Consider the following 16,893-nt stretch of genomic DNA (forward strand, 5'->3'; position numbering starts at 1 on the left):
GACAGGCTAGTGACACATTACACACACTCCTGAGGCTGCAGAGATTGTTTTTAAGAAATCTCATAAGCCATTGTTTGACTGCTTAATTTTTCGTTTTACATAAGAAAGTAGAGATAAGTAACCTAAACAACTAGTGTAGTAATAATAATAATCATTTATATAACACTTGTCAAACTTAAGTACAAAGTTCTTTCCAGATTAAAAGATTTACAGAAAAGAAATGAAAAAATAAATCTAAATCTCATGTAACAGCAGGGCAGCTAAGCTGAAATATTCATAACAATTGTGCATTTTGCGATAAAAGCAACAAATTAGGCACAGATGTAGGGTTATATGTCATGAAAAGATATAGATATCGGGGCGCTGCCAATTCGGCCCCTGACGGACGCGGCAGCCATTTTCCAAACTGGCCGCAAAATAGGTTTTCCAAAACGTTGCAGAAAACTGATTTTACGACTCTTGATGATTTCCAAGGTGCGTTCAAGCTGATGAGATCAGATGTCAGAAGATCACAGAAATAATTTTTTTACCTCCTCATTTTTTAAGGGTACTTTTTAAAAGCTTTTAACCTGAGAAAAACGTGAAAACCAAATAAAAGGAGCATGGTCACTTCAGGGTCAAACTTCACCCCCATGCCTTCATGGTAGAATGACGACCAATAAAGCAGTAAAACTGACAGAGATAACGCTGGATACATTTCTTGGTCGCCAGTAACCTCTAATCACAGTTAAAGTGATGCTGAACTTTGGTAGAACTTTGGGTTGTGTTTCAGACGGAGGGAGAATACAGATATATTCAGGCAGGCAGTATGAAAAATAATGTCGCATTGTCAGGGAAAACATAGGGTGGTTCCCCTGAACGTTTGTGAATGAGGGGATAGATGGACTGGTACCACGGAACATTTTAGAAAATGTTCTTATTTTTCGTAGGTCTTGTGCTGATCAGCCACCACACTCTAAGAAAAAACATCTGAAGAAAAACAGAAAATGTCCTGGCAGAAAATTACCAGGACATTTTCCGTTTAGTTAACCATCAGGGGGACAGGGGGAGGGACGCAATTGTGGACCAGGGGAATCTAAAAGTTACTCCAGAAGGATAACCACAAAAATCACAAGCGATTCAAAGGGAGAGGGGAAACTCCAAATGAAACTCAAAATAACTTGAAAAGACTAAAACTAAAACACCGCTATCGAGCAGCTGACTAGAACATAAATTAAACAAAAGAACCAGCGAAGGCAGGCCACACAGACCTAACCCACTCTAAGAGACTCTGAGAAGAGAAGAAGCTAAATGGTGAGTGAATCCCACAGATAGGTTCACGTGGTACTTCTGCAGATTCACACACCCCTGTACAGATACAGCAACAACAGGACAGCACTCTCATTACACTCACTACACTCACTAACTCTGTCCCCAGAGTTACAAGAAGCCAACAGGCCAAAGGGCCTTTTCCTATCATACCACCTTCTTATGGAATGATTTCCCTTAACATCACACAGTCTGTTTCTGTCTGACTGCCTGCCTCCCCACACACACACACACACACACACACCCACCCACCCACCCACCCACACACACACACACACACACACACACACACACACACACACACACACACACACACACACACACACACAGACACACACACACACACACACAATTTAAAACTTAAGTGCGTTCTCCCCTCCTCTGTCCAACCTTCAGGTTCTACCTGGTTCTCCTTCAGGGTCTGCAGGTGGAGGAGGTGTGTCCCCGTGTTCTGGCTTCCATCCTGCTGAACTCCACATGTCTGTTCTGCTGTGACCTGAGAGGAGTCAACCTGCTGCTCCCCTCCTTCGTCTCAGCTGTGGAGAACGTGCTGCTCGACAGGTACAAGTACTGCAAATACTACAGTAACTGTGAATACTAGAATCACTACCGTAGACACTGCTACTTTCAATACTATACTGCAGATACTTAACTACCAATGACAGTTCTGCTGCTCTTGACCTCACAGCCTGATCCGGTCTGATGAGGCCCAGTGAGTCTCACCTGGACCAGGTTCTTGTGAGGAGCAATGTCAGATTCTGTTCTGTTTGTTTTTCCTAAAACATAATTTAAACAAACTGTAGTAGGCTATAGTTTTTTACAGTCAGGGGTTAGCGGGCTCCCGCCTCTGACATCACACAGGACCCCATGTCTCTCTCTAAGGATGGTGGGTTCACGTTGTCCCATGTTATTTCTTTAGGCTGAGCTGGACCCAGAACCCTGTGGGTACCAGCTCGTTTCACCAGTTTTTTCACTTTTACTTTGAACTGATCTATTGAGCACACAAATCCCTTCTCCAGTTTATCTCAAATGACTTTATAAGCGTCACTTTTTTTGTGGACTTTATTTAGCATATTGCGTATGTTCCCTTCGGCCCGGATCATAAGCAAACATCGGACTTCTGCAGAAGTCCAAGTCAGTCCTCTCCAACTCATGCTAACATGTTGTTTACCTGAGTCCATCTCAACAACTAACCGTGCAGGCCTAGTTCAATTCGTGCAATTGGGTCGAAGTATGTTCTCACTGCCATCAAACCGCACTAGGGTCTGCTTAGAAACATGGTTGTTTTGGTCCACACCAGAGCATGATTACTGCGTTCACAACTGCCCAAACAAACCGCACCAGGGGTTGAACCGCGCCAGAGTTTACAGTTTAAACGGACTAAATGTTGGCTTGTGAAAGCGACCAAAAAATACAAAATGATTAGCATCAAAAGTACAATATTTCCCTCTGAGATGAAGTGGAGTAGTAGTATAAAGTAGCAGAAAATGGAAATTGTCAAGTAAAGTATTAGTATCTTAAAATTGTACTTAAGTAAAGTACTTAGTACTTAGTTACTTCTGAAACTGCATATCTGAAACCTAAAGGAGGCGAAATTTTTAATCATCCAGCAGTAATGTCTTCATGAAGGATGTAACCAACACCTGACGTAGTCATACAATCACTGACTCTACTCCTACAGGTACAGACAAGTGTGACTGCAGGTAAATCTCTCTCTGTCTGTGTGTGTCTCTCGCCCAGAGAGCTGTTGAGGTTCAAGAGTTTTGTGAGTCCGGTGGATTTGAGGCGAGCCTCCATCCTGGTCCTGCTGTCCCTGCTGCCCCTCCCTCTGCAGTTTGGATCCGTCCAATCAGAGGTCAGCTTCTATCCACCCTGTTAAACACCTACACACACCTGTGCAGACCTGACCTGGACCTCACAGGTGAAGTAAGAACACCCATTAATAACCACAGATACAGTAACAGTCAGCTGTGTGTGTGTGTGTGTGTGTGTGTGTGTGTGTGTGTTCAGGTGTTATTGGACGGGCGGTTCAGTGGTGATGATGTCACAGCAGGTAGCTTCCTGTCTCTGAAGCCCCGTCTCATCGGTGTTCTGATTGGAGCTCTGCAGACGGAGACCAACACCTCCAACACACAGATAATACTGGGTCAGTTTCACATCCTGATCATTCATTCACTCATTGATTCATTCAGTCACTCATTCATCTCCAACACACAGATAATACTGGGTCAGTTTCACATCCTGATCATTCATTCACTCATTGATTCATTCAGTCACTCATTCACCTCCAACACACAGATAATACTGGGTCAGTTTCACATCCTGATCATTCATTTATTCATTGATTCACTCATTCAGTCACTCATTCATCTCCAACACACAGATAATACGGGGTCAGTCATAGATTTCTGCTTAATGTTTAAAATCACTCCCACCGGAGGGGAAAAACAATCAGTGCCACAATATGCAACCAAGGGCTGAAACACTATAATAAATGCCTTTAGAGACCTGCAGCCCAGAGAGGGAAGAACCGACACACAGGTGACCACTCCCATCAATGACAAAAAATGACAATAAAATACATAATAATAGGCTTGAGATCAGTGTTTTATCTCTCCTGTCTGTTGATCTACTTTAGCAAACTCTGATTCCAGAACAGCGCGGTTTAGCCCAGGAGGATGCTGGGATACGGTGTGGTGTCAAACATCAGCTGTTTCCTGAAAACATGGACAGAGTTGCTTCAGTTAAAGCAGATCTGAGTATACCAACTCTGCACGAGACCGTTACTGAGGAGGTATGAACCTGGTTCAACCCAGATCCAGATCCTGCTGGATGTCACAGAACTTTCTGAAGCTACATTAAAGTCAGACAGGTGTTCTTTACCTGTCTGTCTGTAAAGAATTAGCACCTGCAAACTCCTCCTCCTCCTCCGTCAGGTGCAGCAGCAGCTGGAGTGTCTGCAAGCAGCGTTGAAGAGGCAGCGACGGGTCGAGGCTCGGCCGCAGGTGAGCGGGCGATCGGTCGTCATGAAGACCTGCAGGCCGCCGCCTCCTATTACCAACTTCCAGACGGCGAGACTCTTCCTGTCCCACCTGGGCCTGCTGACACCTGAGACCCTGAAGGTACCAAGGACTGGACAGAGATTGATTCATTGATTCATTTAGACCTGTCTGTTGCCTCACCAGTCTGTCTCACCTGTCTCCCTCTCACTTGTCCTCTGTAGAATCCAGGTACCAGCGGTGTCCCGGCTCAGTTGGTGTCTCTGGACTCTCTGAGGATCTGAGACGTTTGGACCAGCTGCCGTCAAGAAACTTTGACTCTGCTTTCGTGTTCTACATGAGAGCAGGACAGAGGACAGCTGCTGAGGTCAGATACACCTGTCTGTCTCAATAATGAGATTATCAAGAAATCAAGAAAATAGCAGAAAACAATTAACCCTTGTTTGTTTGAGAGAGACTGGGGAAGTTGTTAGTGTGTGTTTGTGTTGATGTTGTTTTTGTTGCTCTCACATTTGGGTATTTCCCCAAGTAAATATGGGTGTTTCTCTACGTCTGTTAGGTGTTCAAATTCAGGATGTATTTTTATTATATTGGGAAAATGTTCATTTCTCAGAGCCTGGTATTTGGGGCGAGGTGAGGAAATGAAGTTCTGACTCTACGTCTTGTCTGTTACACTGGGAGCAGAGCCTCTCGTTTGGCAGCCAGCTCTGTCTATGCCGACCCTTCTCTGTAGCTAGGCTGTGCTCACTGAGTCTGTACATAGTCAAAGGTTTTCTTAATTTAGGATTTTTTACTCTGGTCAGATAATTTGCTAATGTGAAGTCTCTCTTTAGATCACATTTTAATAGTGTTTTAGTTGTTTCCTTCCAATACGTGACATAGTTTTCTTTTTGTTGGTTGATAATTTGGTTTGGTTTGATTGGGTTGGTATTGTGGTCCTTCTGGCCTGTCTCTGTCTCTTATGGTACGTGTCCACAGTGGCGTTTTCAGACGTGAGGCACCGCCTCGCTTCCCAGCATTGGATGCTTGATCGGCTGCCACTAGGCACCTGATTGGACGAACCCTTTCCCTCATGTGCTGCTGCTCCCAGCTTTCAAACCGGAACCAACATGATGGCTCAGAAACTTTTTTCTCTTATATTACGAAAATAGTTTAACGAAATGTGTTTCTGAAAACGTACAGTATGCAAGATTAAAGCCTTGTAATTGCTGAATCTGTCTTTATTTTAGATCGACAAGTTAGTTTAAACATTTCTCGGGAGTTCCAAAAGCAGCGAGTCTCAACGGACGCCCATGATTTACACAAAATAGCCTAGACCTCAACTTTATGCAAATGAGGAGCAGCCACCCCACTACCAGAATACATTGAACGGCTGCTTTCATAGACAATGACTGGGAAGCGGGGAAGTACGGATCGTGTGGACACCATCATGCCTGGTTCACACTACAGGACTTTAGCCCTGATTTTCCACTCGCCGACAGTTTTTGGACCTCCCCGACAAAAGCCCCTGATAGGAGGCAAATAATTGGCTTGGCGCTCGTAAATCGGTGCTCGAGCACTTTGTGTGAACTGTTCAAGGACGCAAGCTGAGAGGCTTGATGCTGCATCGGGGACACTTTCCAGATATCTAGCATGCTAAATATCTGAACATGTTGGGGAGTCTGTTGGGGAGCTACAACCAATGAGAGCGCAAGACACAGGTTGAGGGGAAACCTGTGGGATGGGTCACCTGTAACTGTGTGTGCTATGTGTAGCATTTGCAACACGCACCAGAGTTATTGTTGCACCTAGGATGTTGGATGTTTGCATGAATAAACATAGCGACTGATCTTCATAGGGGAAATAGTAAAGACGTGTGGAAATAGGCTATTATGTGAACACATGTGCCAATGACAACATCACTTCCTGAATGTTCTTTTCGTGACAAAACGTAGTGTGAAAACCACAACGACTTCAAGTCTCCCGATTACAAGACAGCAAGTTGTGTAGTGGGAACAGTACAGCCATCTCACCACTTTGAAAGCTGTGTATTGTGAACTTGGCTTAACCAGTCCGTCTCTTTGTAGATCCTGAGGAACGTGGAGTCCAGCTGCAGCGTCCCGTCTCACTTCCTCGACTTCCTGTCATCTCTTGGTCAGCCGGTGGAGGCGGGGCGACGACAGGGGGGCGGGGTCAACACCAACAGTTCAGGTCAGTGCTCTGATTGGTCACTTCTCATCAACAGGACACTGTCAGAGGTCAGAGGTTACCTGAGGTCACTCTGTTCTCCTTGATCGTTGATTGATTGTTTTCTGTCTTCCAGAATTCCCTGCTGTGCTGGGTGACAGTGGAGGGGGCGTGTTTAATGGCGAGAGGTTCGTCCTGATGTACGCCAATGCTCTGACAGAGATCACCTTCATTGTCCCCTCACCATCATACAGTGAGTGTCTGATGATCTAAATACTGAGGTCACTAAACTCTTCTGTATTGACCATATGAGGAGAGGTGTTGCCATAGAAATAGAATAGGAGTAGGACGGACATTCCCAATGTAGTAGGGTGGTTGGAACGGCTGCCATTTTTATGTGTAACGTTGCCATTGCGACGTTGTAGCGGGCTCATTTCCGTATAGACCAAACTGTCTAATGGCCAGTTGTGGACTCACTGAGGTGTGGTTTTGCAATAACGATTCAAACGAGCAGTGGAGTAGTAAGTCATGTTACAAAGCATAGAGAGCCAGAGTAAATGAGTACAATTTAACAACTTAATGCTTCAGCCACAAACTGTTGTCTCAGTGGAGGAAAGCACATTTCTATCGCCATGTGAGTGACAACTTTGTTCGCCTCATTTTCTGTTACCAGTTTATACATGGAATGAGAGGTGTGAGCATATAAGGAAACATGTGACCATGTAAGGAGAGTTGTGACCATATACGGAAAAGTGGTATCATAAGGAGAGGTGATACCACTTAGGAAAGGTGGTACCGCATGAGGAGAGGTGAGACCATATAAGGAGAAAATCAAAGTTATTTCCTTTTACTTTATTAAATTCTTCTTTTTGTTTTGGTGTAAAGTGGCTGATTTGTCGAAGAGTCCAGACAAGGCGGAGCCTCCGACTGAGCTGCCATCCAACTTGAGTCTTTCTGAGCCAAGCCAAGACTCCGCCCCTCAACCCACAGTATGGACCTTCAAAATAAAAGCTTTTTCATGTCGTTATGACTTATCTTAACTTATTTCTGTCAGTCTCTGACCTTTCTGTTTGTCCAGAGTTCTCCAGTTGAAGACATGAAGTCTTTTCGTTTTGTGTTGTCGTCCGTCGGCTCTGAATCCAAACTCCTGATAGTCTGGGTCGAACGCTTCGAGGATATCGGTAACTAACTTTATATTAACAGTATAATAAGTAGTTATATTAGTAATTATAATAATTGAGTAGTGTTCTAACTAGTACCAGTATAAATGAGTGCACCAAGCCAGATGAGATCAGTTGTTTGGTCAGAATAAACCAGTCCAAAATAGATTGGGGAGTGACAATAATCTGTAGTTTTCTGGAGTGATGAAGTGAGAACAGATTTGTGACTTTGTGTTTCAGAGAGTTTCCCTCTGTCCGACCTGCTGTCAGAGATGAAGGCAGAAACACCGACCAGGTGAAACATCCAAATACACTGTAACAAACTGCTTCAGTCTTATTAATGACAAAACTGTCTCTCTGTCTGTCAGTGCGTCAAATGTCCAGCTGATCTTTGTCCATCCTCTGAAAACTGGACTCTACCGGATCCATTTCCATGGAAACACCACCAGCAAGTTCAGTTTGGTTGTCCCATTGGTCAGCGGGAGTGTGGTCAGCAAGAGGTCTTTGGGTATGTCTGACTGACTGTCTGTCTGTCTGTCCCCACATAGAGGAGATCAATACCAGAGGGAAGTGGACTAGGTGGAAAATTAGTGGTGTGCTTTAACCAAAATCCTGACTTGAAAATAACTAAATAGATATTGGATTGTGACAAGTTGTAAGAGGTGGCAAATAGACCCCCCAAATTTGGAGGGAGCAAAAAGGTATGGTCACTAGAGGTATGGAAGACCAGAATGGAAGTAAAACCTTCATTGCTTCATTTGGGCCCAGACCTTTAAAGGAATACTTCAACCCCAAAATGATTATTAGTATATCAAATACCTACCCCGTTACCTTGAATTCATGAAGAAAACATAGTTTTTCTCACATGTTTCCATGGCGAACAAAGAATCCAAAAACGGAGAAAATTTCTGTTGAATTGAAGTAAATGGGCAAATGAACATTTTGGGGGTGAGGTTCTCTTTAACTGTGTGAACGACATCTAAAGTCATTGAATATTTGGATGACATGAAGTCGATCTACATGCTAAATCTTGGAGGGATGACGATGGCACCAACTATCCTGCTTTTCACTGCACCATAATGCTATCTTGTGAAGGTCAGCTGTACTTATCCTCCTACAGATGAAGATAATCTGGATTATTAAATGATACATATAAATGAAAATAATAACCGTCCTTTCTTTTATCTCTTCGATAGTCTGGAGGTTTAGTTGGTTATTGTTTAAAGTAGTCAGTTTAGTCTCGTCTTCATCGTGGGACAAAAACCTTGAACGAATGTATTTTCATGAATGAAACACTATTGAAACAGACCTTGTTTCTTTCTCTGTCTTCAGGTTTCCTGGTTAGAGAGACGGTGATCAACTGTTGCCATCGGCGACAGTTAGAGAGTGACTCTGCCCTTCCATCCCATGTCAGAAGGAAGCACATGATCAATGACATCATCCTTCGCTACCGCAGCCGCCGTTCTGAACCCGCCTTTTACTCCGCCCTGTTCCAGGACCCCTGAACCCCTGACCTTTAACCTCTCTCACTGACTCCTGACCTTTAACCTCTCTGACTGACCCCCGACCTTTGACCTTTTCTGACCAACCCCCCATAACCTCTACCTACTGTACACCACAGACTGTATATAAAGATGGACGACATGACAGCTCCCCAAAATTGAAGCCAAAACATCTTGATTGCCAATCATAAGCTGCGGCCGTGCTCGGCTTGTGATTGGGTCGGTCGGTTGTGATGGCGCGACCAGGATATCGCGGCTCCAGCGCCCCGATCACAACTGTACAGACTCTGGCTCCAAATGATGTCAAAAGCGTGAGATGGCTGCTCCCATATCCAAGATATTTGGGCTTCATTTTACAATGCAAGGAAGTGGAGACTCGTCGTCCATCTATCTATACAGTCTATGCTGTACACCAACAACCAGCTCCACTGTTACCATGGCAACCTGATGTTTTATTTACCAATCACAGATTTAAAAATGTGCTTGTGTGTTTGTGTAGTTGTAAACCAGCCAATCAGAATCAACAGTTACTGCTCTCACAGGTTTTGAGTGAAGACAGGTGTTACTGAGTGATGATGTCACTTGAGTCATGATGTCACCTGCAGGTTTAATAAACAGTGTGTGTAAAAACCTCACATTCTGATTGGTCCTTTAGTGTGATGTCATCAATTCATTTCAATGGGGCTTTATTGGCATGAAAGCTTCAAGAACAACGTTGCCAAAGCATCAAAACAACAATCTGTCCAAATCACATGTTAACAATGTTGAACATTTATCTTTCATAAATATGAATGAGCCAATCACGACTGCTCCTCCTTGTGATGTCACAGCCCTCCTGTGTTGTGTTTCTGTTAACTTAATATAAAGATATAATCAGATTCTGATGTGCAAGATGGAAGTAAAACCTAAATTTAGTCCTCCGCCGCTAACCTCTGGAACAGCTTACCTTTTCATATCAACAGCTCAGACAAACAGAATAGTTGAAGTCGCTGCTAGAGAGAGAGAGAGAGAGAGAGAGAAGATGGATAGATGGATGGATGGATGGATGGATAGAGACCTTTCATTCATTCCAGGATCAAAAACAGGAAGAATGTGAAATGCCATAAACCTAAGATGGTAAAAGGTGAGGGTCAACCAAGACCTACACACTACCAAGACCTACACACTACCAAGACCTACACACTACCGAGACACCCTAAAGACACCCTAATAATTAAAGACACAGATGTGAGTTCTTTTTTTTGTTCTCAAGTTTCCTCTATAAAACCTCCCTGGTCAAGACCTGGACAGCATCACTTGGGGTAATACAATATATTGTATTAACAAGTTTAGATTCAAGGAAAGACAGAGGTTCTGTAGGACATCTGAAGATCAAATGTGTCCACCATGTGAAGTCGTCATCAGCCTGACAACCCACAGTAGTCATCATGGTAAAAAAGTGTTATTAAGTTTTCTCAAAGTCTGGTGTTTTATGGAGAAAAAAAGCCTGAACTACAGGATTCTCTCTATTATTGTAGATTTGTTAAAAAGAAAAAGTAGTAGGAAGAAATTCCCCAAACTTCCAGTTATTTAACAGCATTTTAAGCATGGGCTTTTTTCTTTGCTCAGATAATGAAACGAAGAAGCTCTTTCACCCCAACAGATATGTGTTTGAGGCTTTGGAGCTCTGAACAAACTGGAAAAGGAGAACACTACATAGACTTGACTCTTTCTATGTTGTTGTCTTTAGTCAAAGAGTGTTAAACTGAATCAAAAACCAACATCTCTGCCGACACCAACGTCAAACAGACGCGAGAGTCAGAAACAACTTTATATACAGCTTTGCCAGACACACACACACACACACACACACACACACACACACACACACACACACACACACACACACACACACGAGAAGCATCCTATTGGACGATTGCATCCTTCAGTAATCAGGCCGTCATCTGTGTCAGCTGTAGCTCCACCTGTCTTCACTCTGGAAGTAATCAGTGCCGTCTGGTGATCCACCTCATTGTGGCTCTTGTAATGCATCTTACACAAAAATCCAAGAGATTTGATCAATACACACTTTAAATCAATCTCATGTATTGCAACGAAAAAAATGAAAGCACATAAAGAAAGAGATGTAGATATCTAAAGAAAGAGATGTAGAGTCCATGTGGCAAGACGGTTTCGTTCATGTATCCAAAACAGTTTAAAAAGCCATAAATCCACAACAGTTGTTGTGTTTAAAGCTGCATGATACGGTTTGAATGAAGAACAAACAATAGTCCCGTTTGTGTGCTCTCCAGGTTGCTCAGAGAATCACCAAAGCACCACAGCTGTGGTTATACAGAGGAGACAACAAGCCCAGTGAAAATAAAACGTTCTGAACACGGTGTAGAAACAAGTGTTGAGCGTATCGTCAGAGGAATAATACGAGCTGAAGTGGAGAAAAAGAGCGTTCTTCTATCAGTATGTGGGGAAAGAAGTTGGAATTTGTATTCAATATATGAACTTGTGATTGTGTTCAATAACTATGATAACAAAATCCTCATGTCACAACTAATAAGTTATGTTACCTTTTAGTTTTAATCTTTTTTAAGATTGTTTTTAAACAGAGACTGACTGACTCTAAACATGAACACTGGACTTTGTGGTGTTTCAGGAGGAAAACTGCCTCAGTTATTCTCTCCTAGTCACATTTACTCCATCAGCTTTGTATGATACCCTGGAAAAAAGACAAGCAAAGACTTAGTTCATTCTTGTTTATTGATTATAGAAACCTTCAGTTTGTTCACACATCCCATCAGTAAAGTCTGCTAAATGACTCTTGTTCAGTGATTTCACGTACAGATTCATTTTCATCCACACAATCAGTTTGTTTGAGCAGAATCTCAGCGATGTAACAGAGAATAATGATTTCCTTATTGATTATGATCATGATAATTACAGTTTCATTAAACATCTTAGGATCTCGTTTGTACGTCGATCTGGACGACAACATTTAGTCTGCCCAACAAATAAATGTGATTCTAGATATCTTTACAAAAAGTGGTGAGAACAGAATATCTATGATAAGAAATAAATCACTAGACCTTCCTTTAAGACCCGTGCAGTGGAAGAGAAACAACAACACACACACACACACACACACACACACACACACACACACACACACATATATATATACAAATATTCATCAGACATTTAGAGCACAGAGAAGTTTACAAAGTAGAGCCCATAATGTTTGATTGACAGCTGATCTCTGTGCAGTGAAGACATGAAAAGAACAAGACTCAGTCTAAAGCGAGTATCTGTCTGGACCGTATCTGGTCAGGATGTGAATTTGTGGCTCAATTGTTACACAAATAATCAGTGGTCATGTCTATCATGTTTTATGAACAGTTTTTTCCACTTATATCTTAATATTTGATTGAAAGACAACTTATAATGATCAAATTGCATTCAGTAATAGTAAATGGTGACATTTACTAGTCAGTATATTATACATTTTATACAAGGTGTAAATGTATCATCATGACATACAGTCTGCAGGTTAAAAGTATTTCAGCTTGTTATTAAAGCATGTGTATCAAAAGCATTCATCATATAAGTGGTGTGTAACAATATATACATACTTACAAAGTTGACGTCATCACTGATGTTGTTGCTGCCGTGTTTATTCCTAGATGGAGTGTTGATGGAGCAGCTACAATGTTAGCATAGCCTGGCACTGATCGATCCGGACTCCATTCAGAAAACAAGCATTTTAAAAGTTGTTTGCTTGCTGTGTTGCGGACAGACCCGACAAAGCATGAATTCAGTCTTTTTACAAATCAACATCATAATGTCGTTATTTCGGCATCATTTTGATCCGTTTATTGATATTAAATCACAGCACAGTGTGTTTATTTTGGGTTCATACCGCAGTAGCGACGTGTGGCTTGCTAATGTGCTTCCTGCTTGGTGTGAATGCACGGTGGTAACACAATACGAAGCACAACGTAACGTAACTTAAACTACTATAAACAATAGCACATGCACAACAACAGCACGATGTAATGATTCAATGAACCGCTGACACAATCCCCAGAAAACATAAACACTGAACTGTTCTCCAGCTTTTCATTTAGAAAGAGCAACAACCAATGAGGAACCTGCAACAGTCGCTGATGAATCCTGTAACTTCATCACTCAGTCAGTCAGTCAGTCAGTGACACACTTTAGTGTTTGTAGGGCTGGTCCTCTGCGGTCCAGACACAAATCAGCTCTGCAGCAACAATGATGGACACCAGAGAAGTTTAAGAGTTAAAACACTGAATTTAACCCTTAAATGACTTCTGTCTATTTCAGTTTACACAACTCAGCAGTGACATCATAACCATAAAGATAAAGTCCAGCATAGAGAGGCTCAGTGAATGTGGTCTGGACTCTGTGGAGGAGAGTCATGGTTTCAGAGACGCTGTAGAAGGACAGAATACCTGCACTGTGATCCAGGTACACTCCTACTCTGGAGGACGGAGGACCTGAGACGGGGGTTTTGACTTTGTTGTACCAAAATATATAACTGTTTTGTTTACAATCTAACGCCCAAGATTTATCATTGTGTCCAAACACACATTCAATCCCCCCCCCTGCTCTGCTGATACTCTTGTATGTGACTGCTACATGAACTCCCCCTCTCCTCTCCACCTCCCAGTAACAACGTCCAGTCAGACTCTCTCTACTCAGGACCTGAGGCCATACAGTGAATCTGTCTGGGTGACTAGGATAAGACTGTTGTTGTTTCATATATGTTGCTTTTCTGTTCCCCTCAGATAATAACAGCTCTGTGTTTGCTGTGTTTGGATCCAGTGTGATTTCTCGTGAATATTGTAAGAATCCAGCTCTGGTCTTGGGCTCTGGTTGTGACAGTAAAACATCCACTTCAGTCACTGTCTGTGAGACGTTTGTCCATTTCTCTCTCAGAACGTCCTGTAGTTTATCTCTGACTTCTGACACAGCCGCCGTCACGTCCTCAAAGTAGCTCAGAGGACGGATATTGATGCTGGATGTAGATTCACTGAGTGGTGACAGTGAGGGGTAGTTAAGAAGAAACTGGTAGTGATCCTCTGTGTGTGACAGCAGCTTCATCTCAGCGTCTCTCCTCTTCAGCTCAGTGATCTCCTGCTCCAGCTTCTCCTGAAGCTCTTTGACTCGACTCACTTCACTTTTCTGCTGGGATCTGACCTGCTGCTTCACATCACAGCTTCTTTTCTCCATGAGACGGATCAGCTCGGTGAAGATCTTCTCACTGTCCTCCACTGCTTTATCAGCAGAGCGATTGACAGCCTCCACCTCCTGTTGGAGCAGCTTCACATCTTTCTCTCTGTCCTGGATCCTCTGTTGGATGTTGAGTCGACTCACCTCCAGCTCTCTCTGCCTCTCGGTCCTTTCTGCTGCAGCTGAGACGGTGTCGTGGCCTTTATGTTCATCCACAGAGCAGAGATAACAGATACACTGCTGATCAGTACGACAGAACATCTTCATCACCTCGTCGTGACGAGAGCAGATGTTCTCCTGGAGCTTCTTGGAGGGCTCCACCAGCTTGTGTTTCTTGAACGGAGCTGAGTCATAATGAGGCTGGAGGTGTCTCTCACAGTAAGAGGCCAGACACACCAGACAGGACTTGAAGGCTTTCAGTTTCCTCCCAGTGCAGACATCACAGGCCACATCTTCAGGTCCAGCATAGCAGTGATCAGCAGGAGCAGCTTGGAGTCCAGTCTTCTTCAGTTCCTCCACTAAAACTGCTAACATGGTGTTTTTCAGCAGGACAGGCCTCGGTGTGAAGGTCTGCCTACACTGAGGGCAGCTGTAGATCTTCTTCTCATCCTCTCCATCCCAGAAGCTTTTGATACAGTTCATGCAGTAGCTGTGTCCACAGGAAGTAGCCACCGGATCCTTCAGTAGATCCAGACAGATCGAACAAGAGAATGACTCTCTCTCCAGCTGAACTCCTTTCTGCGCCATTTCACCTCTCAGTAGCAACGACTGTCTGAGTTTCACTTCCTGAGAACCGACACTAGTTTGAGCTCTGATGTAATCATCATGTGTTATGTTGGTTACACCCACCTTCAAACTGTCGATCTGAAGGGGAGGGAACAAGGAAATAAGAGGACCGAGTGTAGCAGTCTGTGTTTGAGAGCAGGAAGAGGAGGGAGGAGTTATCAAGCTATGAATCATTCCAGGACGAGGAGCAGCACGACTGACTACGTCCCAAATCACATACTTTTCCTTTTTACTTCTAGCACACTGCAGCTGCCCTTACAAAGTACGTACTGTTGCATGCAGTATGAATACAATATATCTGCTGTGCAGAGGATTGTGGGTCAGAACAGCCAGAAAAGCATGCTGGCTTTCATATTGTAAAATGTGACCAGATGTAGTGGGACATCCTGGTATTTTTGGCACACTGCATTTGACATACTATGTATTGGGACATAAGAAATCTTTTTTTTCTGTCATACTAAGTAGTATGGTAGAATGGGTTTTGGAACGCACAGTATGTTTCGTCATTTACAAACAGAGCCTCGGTTCAAACCTGCTCCATGTTTGAAAACATTTCAGTTTTCAGCTGTAAAATATTTCTTGGCTCCTCAGGCTTTGGTGATGGCTCCACATTTCTCATAAACTCTCCCTCACCCGGGACAGGAACCCGGTGTGGGCAACGGACCCCTGTACGGGCAGCCGTTTACTGACAGGCTAGTGACACATCACACACACTCCTGAGGCTGCAGAGATTGTTTTTAAGAAATCTCATAAGCCATTGTTTTACTGCTTCATTTTTCGTTTTAAATAAGAAAGTAGAGATAAGTAACCTAAGCAACTAGTGTAGTAATAATAATAATAATAATTTATACAACACTTGTCAAACTTAAGTACAAAGTTCTTTCCAGATTAAAAGATTTACAGAAAAGAAATGAAAAATAAATCTAAATCTCATGTAACAGCGGGGCAGCTAAGCTGAAATATTCATAACAATTGTGCATTTTGCGATTAAAGCAACAAATTTGGCAGAGATGTAGGGTTATATGTCACGAAAAGATATAGATATCGGGGCGCTGCCAATTCGGCCCCTGACGGACGCGGCAGCCATTTTCCAAAATGGCCGCAAAATAGGTTGCAGAAAACTGATTTTACGACTCTTGATGATTTCCAAGGTGCGTTCAAGCTGATGAGATCAGATGTCAGAAGATCACAGAAATGATTTTTTTACCTCCTCATTTTTTAAGGGTACTTTTTAAAAGCTTTTAACCTGAGAAAAACATTAAAACCAGATAAAAGGAGCATGGTCACTTCAGGGTCAAACTTCACCCCCTTGCCTTCATGGTAGAATGACGACCAATAAAGCAGTAAAACTGACGGAGATAACGCTGGATACATTTATTGGTCGCCAGTAACCTCTAATCACAGTTAAAGTGATGCTGAACTTTGGGTTGTATTGCTAGCAGTAAAACTGACAGAGATGACATGAGAGCTTTTTAGTTGGAGTAAGCACTTCAGGTTCATATGACAATGTTTTATTTTTGCAATGGCCTTCTAATCTGAGCAAAGGAGCTGATATTTGTCCGGTCTCTAACCTGTGACCAAGCTGACTTGGTTGAACTTATAAGGAAACTTAGATCAGTCTCCTGTTGAAATACAGGGTTAAAGAGACACACAAGCTTCTCCACCACGGCAAGGTGCCAACTCCAGTAGGATTCATTTTTTTGTTTTATTTTTTTGATATGCAATAGC

At 42.9% G+C, this 16,893-nt stretch overlaps 2 protein-coding genes and 2 long non-coding RNA genes across 4 annotated transcripts; 3 read left to right on the forward strand and 1 right to left on the reverse strand.

The window, feature by feature from the left end:
- Positions 1–1,768: 1,768 nt before the first annotated feature.
- On the forward strand, positions 1,769–3,511 carry LOC141774428 (uncharacterized). Its single transcript, XR_012595344.1, has 3 exons — positions 1,769–1,869; positions 3,049–3,163; positions 3,319–3,511. It is a non-coding gene; the product is annotated as an uncharacterized LOC141774428 (long non-coding RNA).
- Positions 3,512–4,073: 562 nt separating this feature from the next.
- Positions 4,074–6,767, forward strand: LOC141774435 (uncharacterized). Its single transcript, XR_012595346.1, has 4 exons — positions 4,074–4,102; positions 4,245–4,430; positions 4,532–4,674; positions 6,374–6,767. It is a non-coding gene; the product is annotated as an uncharacterized LOC141774435 (long non-coding RNA).
- Positions 6,768–7,272: 505 nt separating this feature from the next.
- On the forward strand, positions 7,273–9,141 carry LOC141776551 (ral GTPase-activating protein subunit beta-like). Its single transcript, XM_074650219.1, has 6 exons — positions 7,273–7,282; positions 7,359–7,462; positions 7,552–7,654; positions 7,874–7,928; positions 8,002–8,141; positions 8,966–9,141. Exons 1-6 carry the CDS (start codon positions 7,273–7,275, stop codon positions 9,136–9,138), a joined length of 585 nt encoding a protein of 194 aa, XP_074506320.1. The 3' UTR covers positions 9,139–9,141.
- Positions 9,142–13,461: 4,320 nt separating this feature from the next.
- On the reverse strand, positions 13,462–15,141 carry LOC141774414 (tripartite motif-containing protein 16-like). Its single transcript, XM_074647079.1, has one exon. It carries the CDS (start codon positions 15,124–15,126, stop codon positions 13,462–13,464), a length of 1,665 nt encoding a protein of 554 aa, XP_074503180.1. The 5' UTR covers positions 15,127–15,141.
- Positions 15,142–16,893: the final 1,752 nt, after the last annotated feature.

This window comes from Sebastes fasciatus, chromosome 1 (genome assembly GCF_043250625.1).
Source record: "Sebastes fasciatus isolate fSebFas1 chromosome 1, fSebFas1.pri, whole genome shotgun sequence".
NCBI lineage: Eukaryota > Metazoa > Chordata > Actinopteri > Perciformes > Sebastidae > Sebastes > Sebastes fasciatus.

Bases quoted from the DNA above. Each gene is read 5' to 3' on its own strand.
- LOC141776551 (XM_074650219.1), top strand. The intron at 7,463-7,551 runs GTATGGACCTTC...CTGTTTGTCCAG, and splicing joins ACTCCGCCCCTCAACCCACA to AGTTCTCCAGTTGAAGACAT. The intron at 7,929-8,001 runs GTGAAACATCCA...TCTGTCTGTCAG, and splicing joins AAGGCAGAAACACCGACCAG to TGCGTCAAATGTCCAGCTGA.
- LOC141774414 (XM_074647079.1), bottom strand. From the start codon at position 15,126: ATGGCGCAGAAAGGAGTTCAGCTGGAGAGAGAGTCATTCTCTTGTTCG.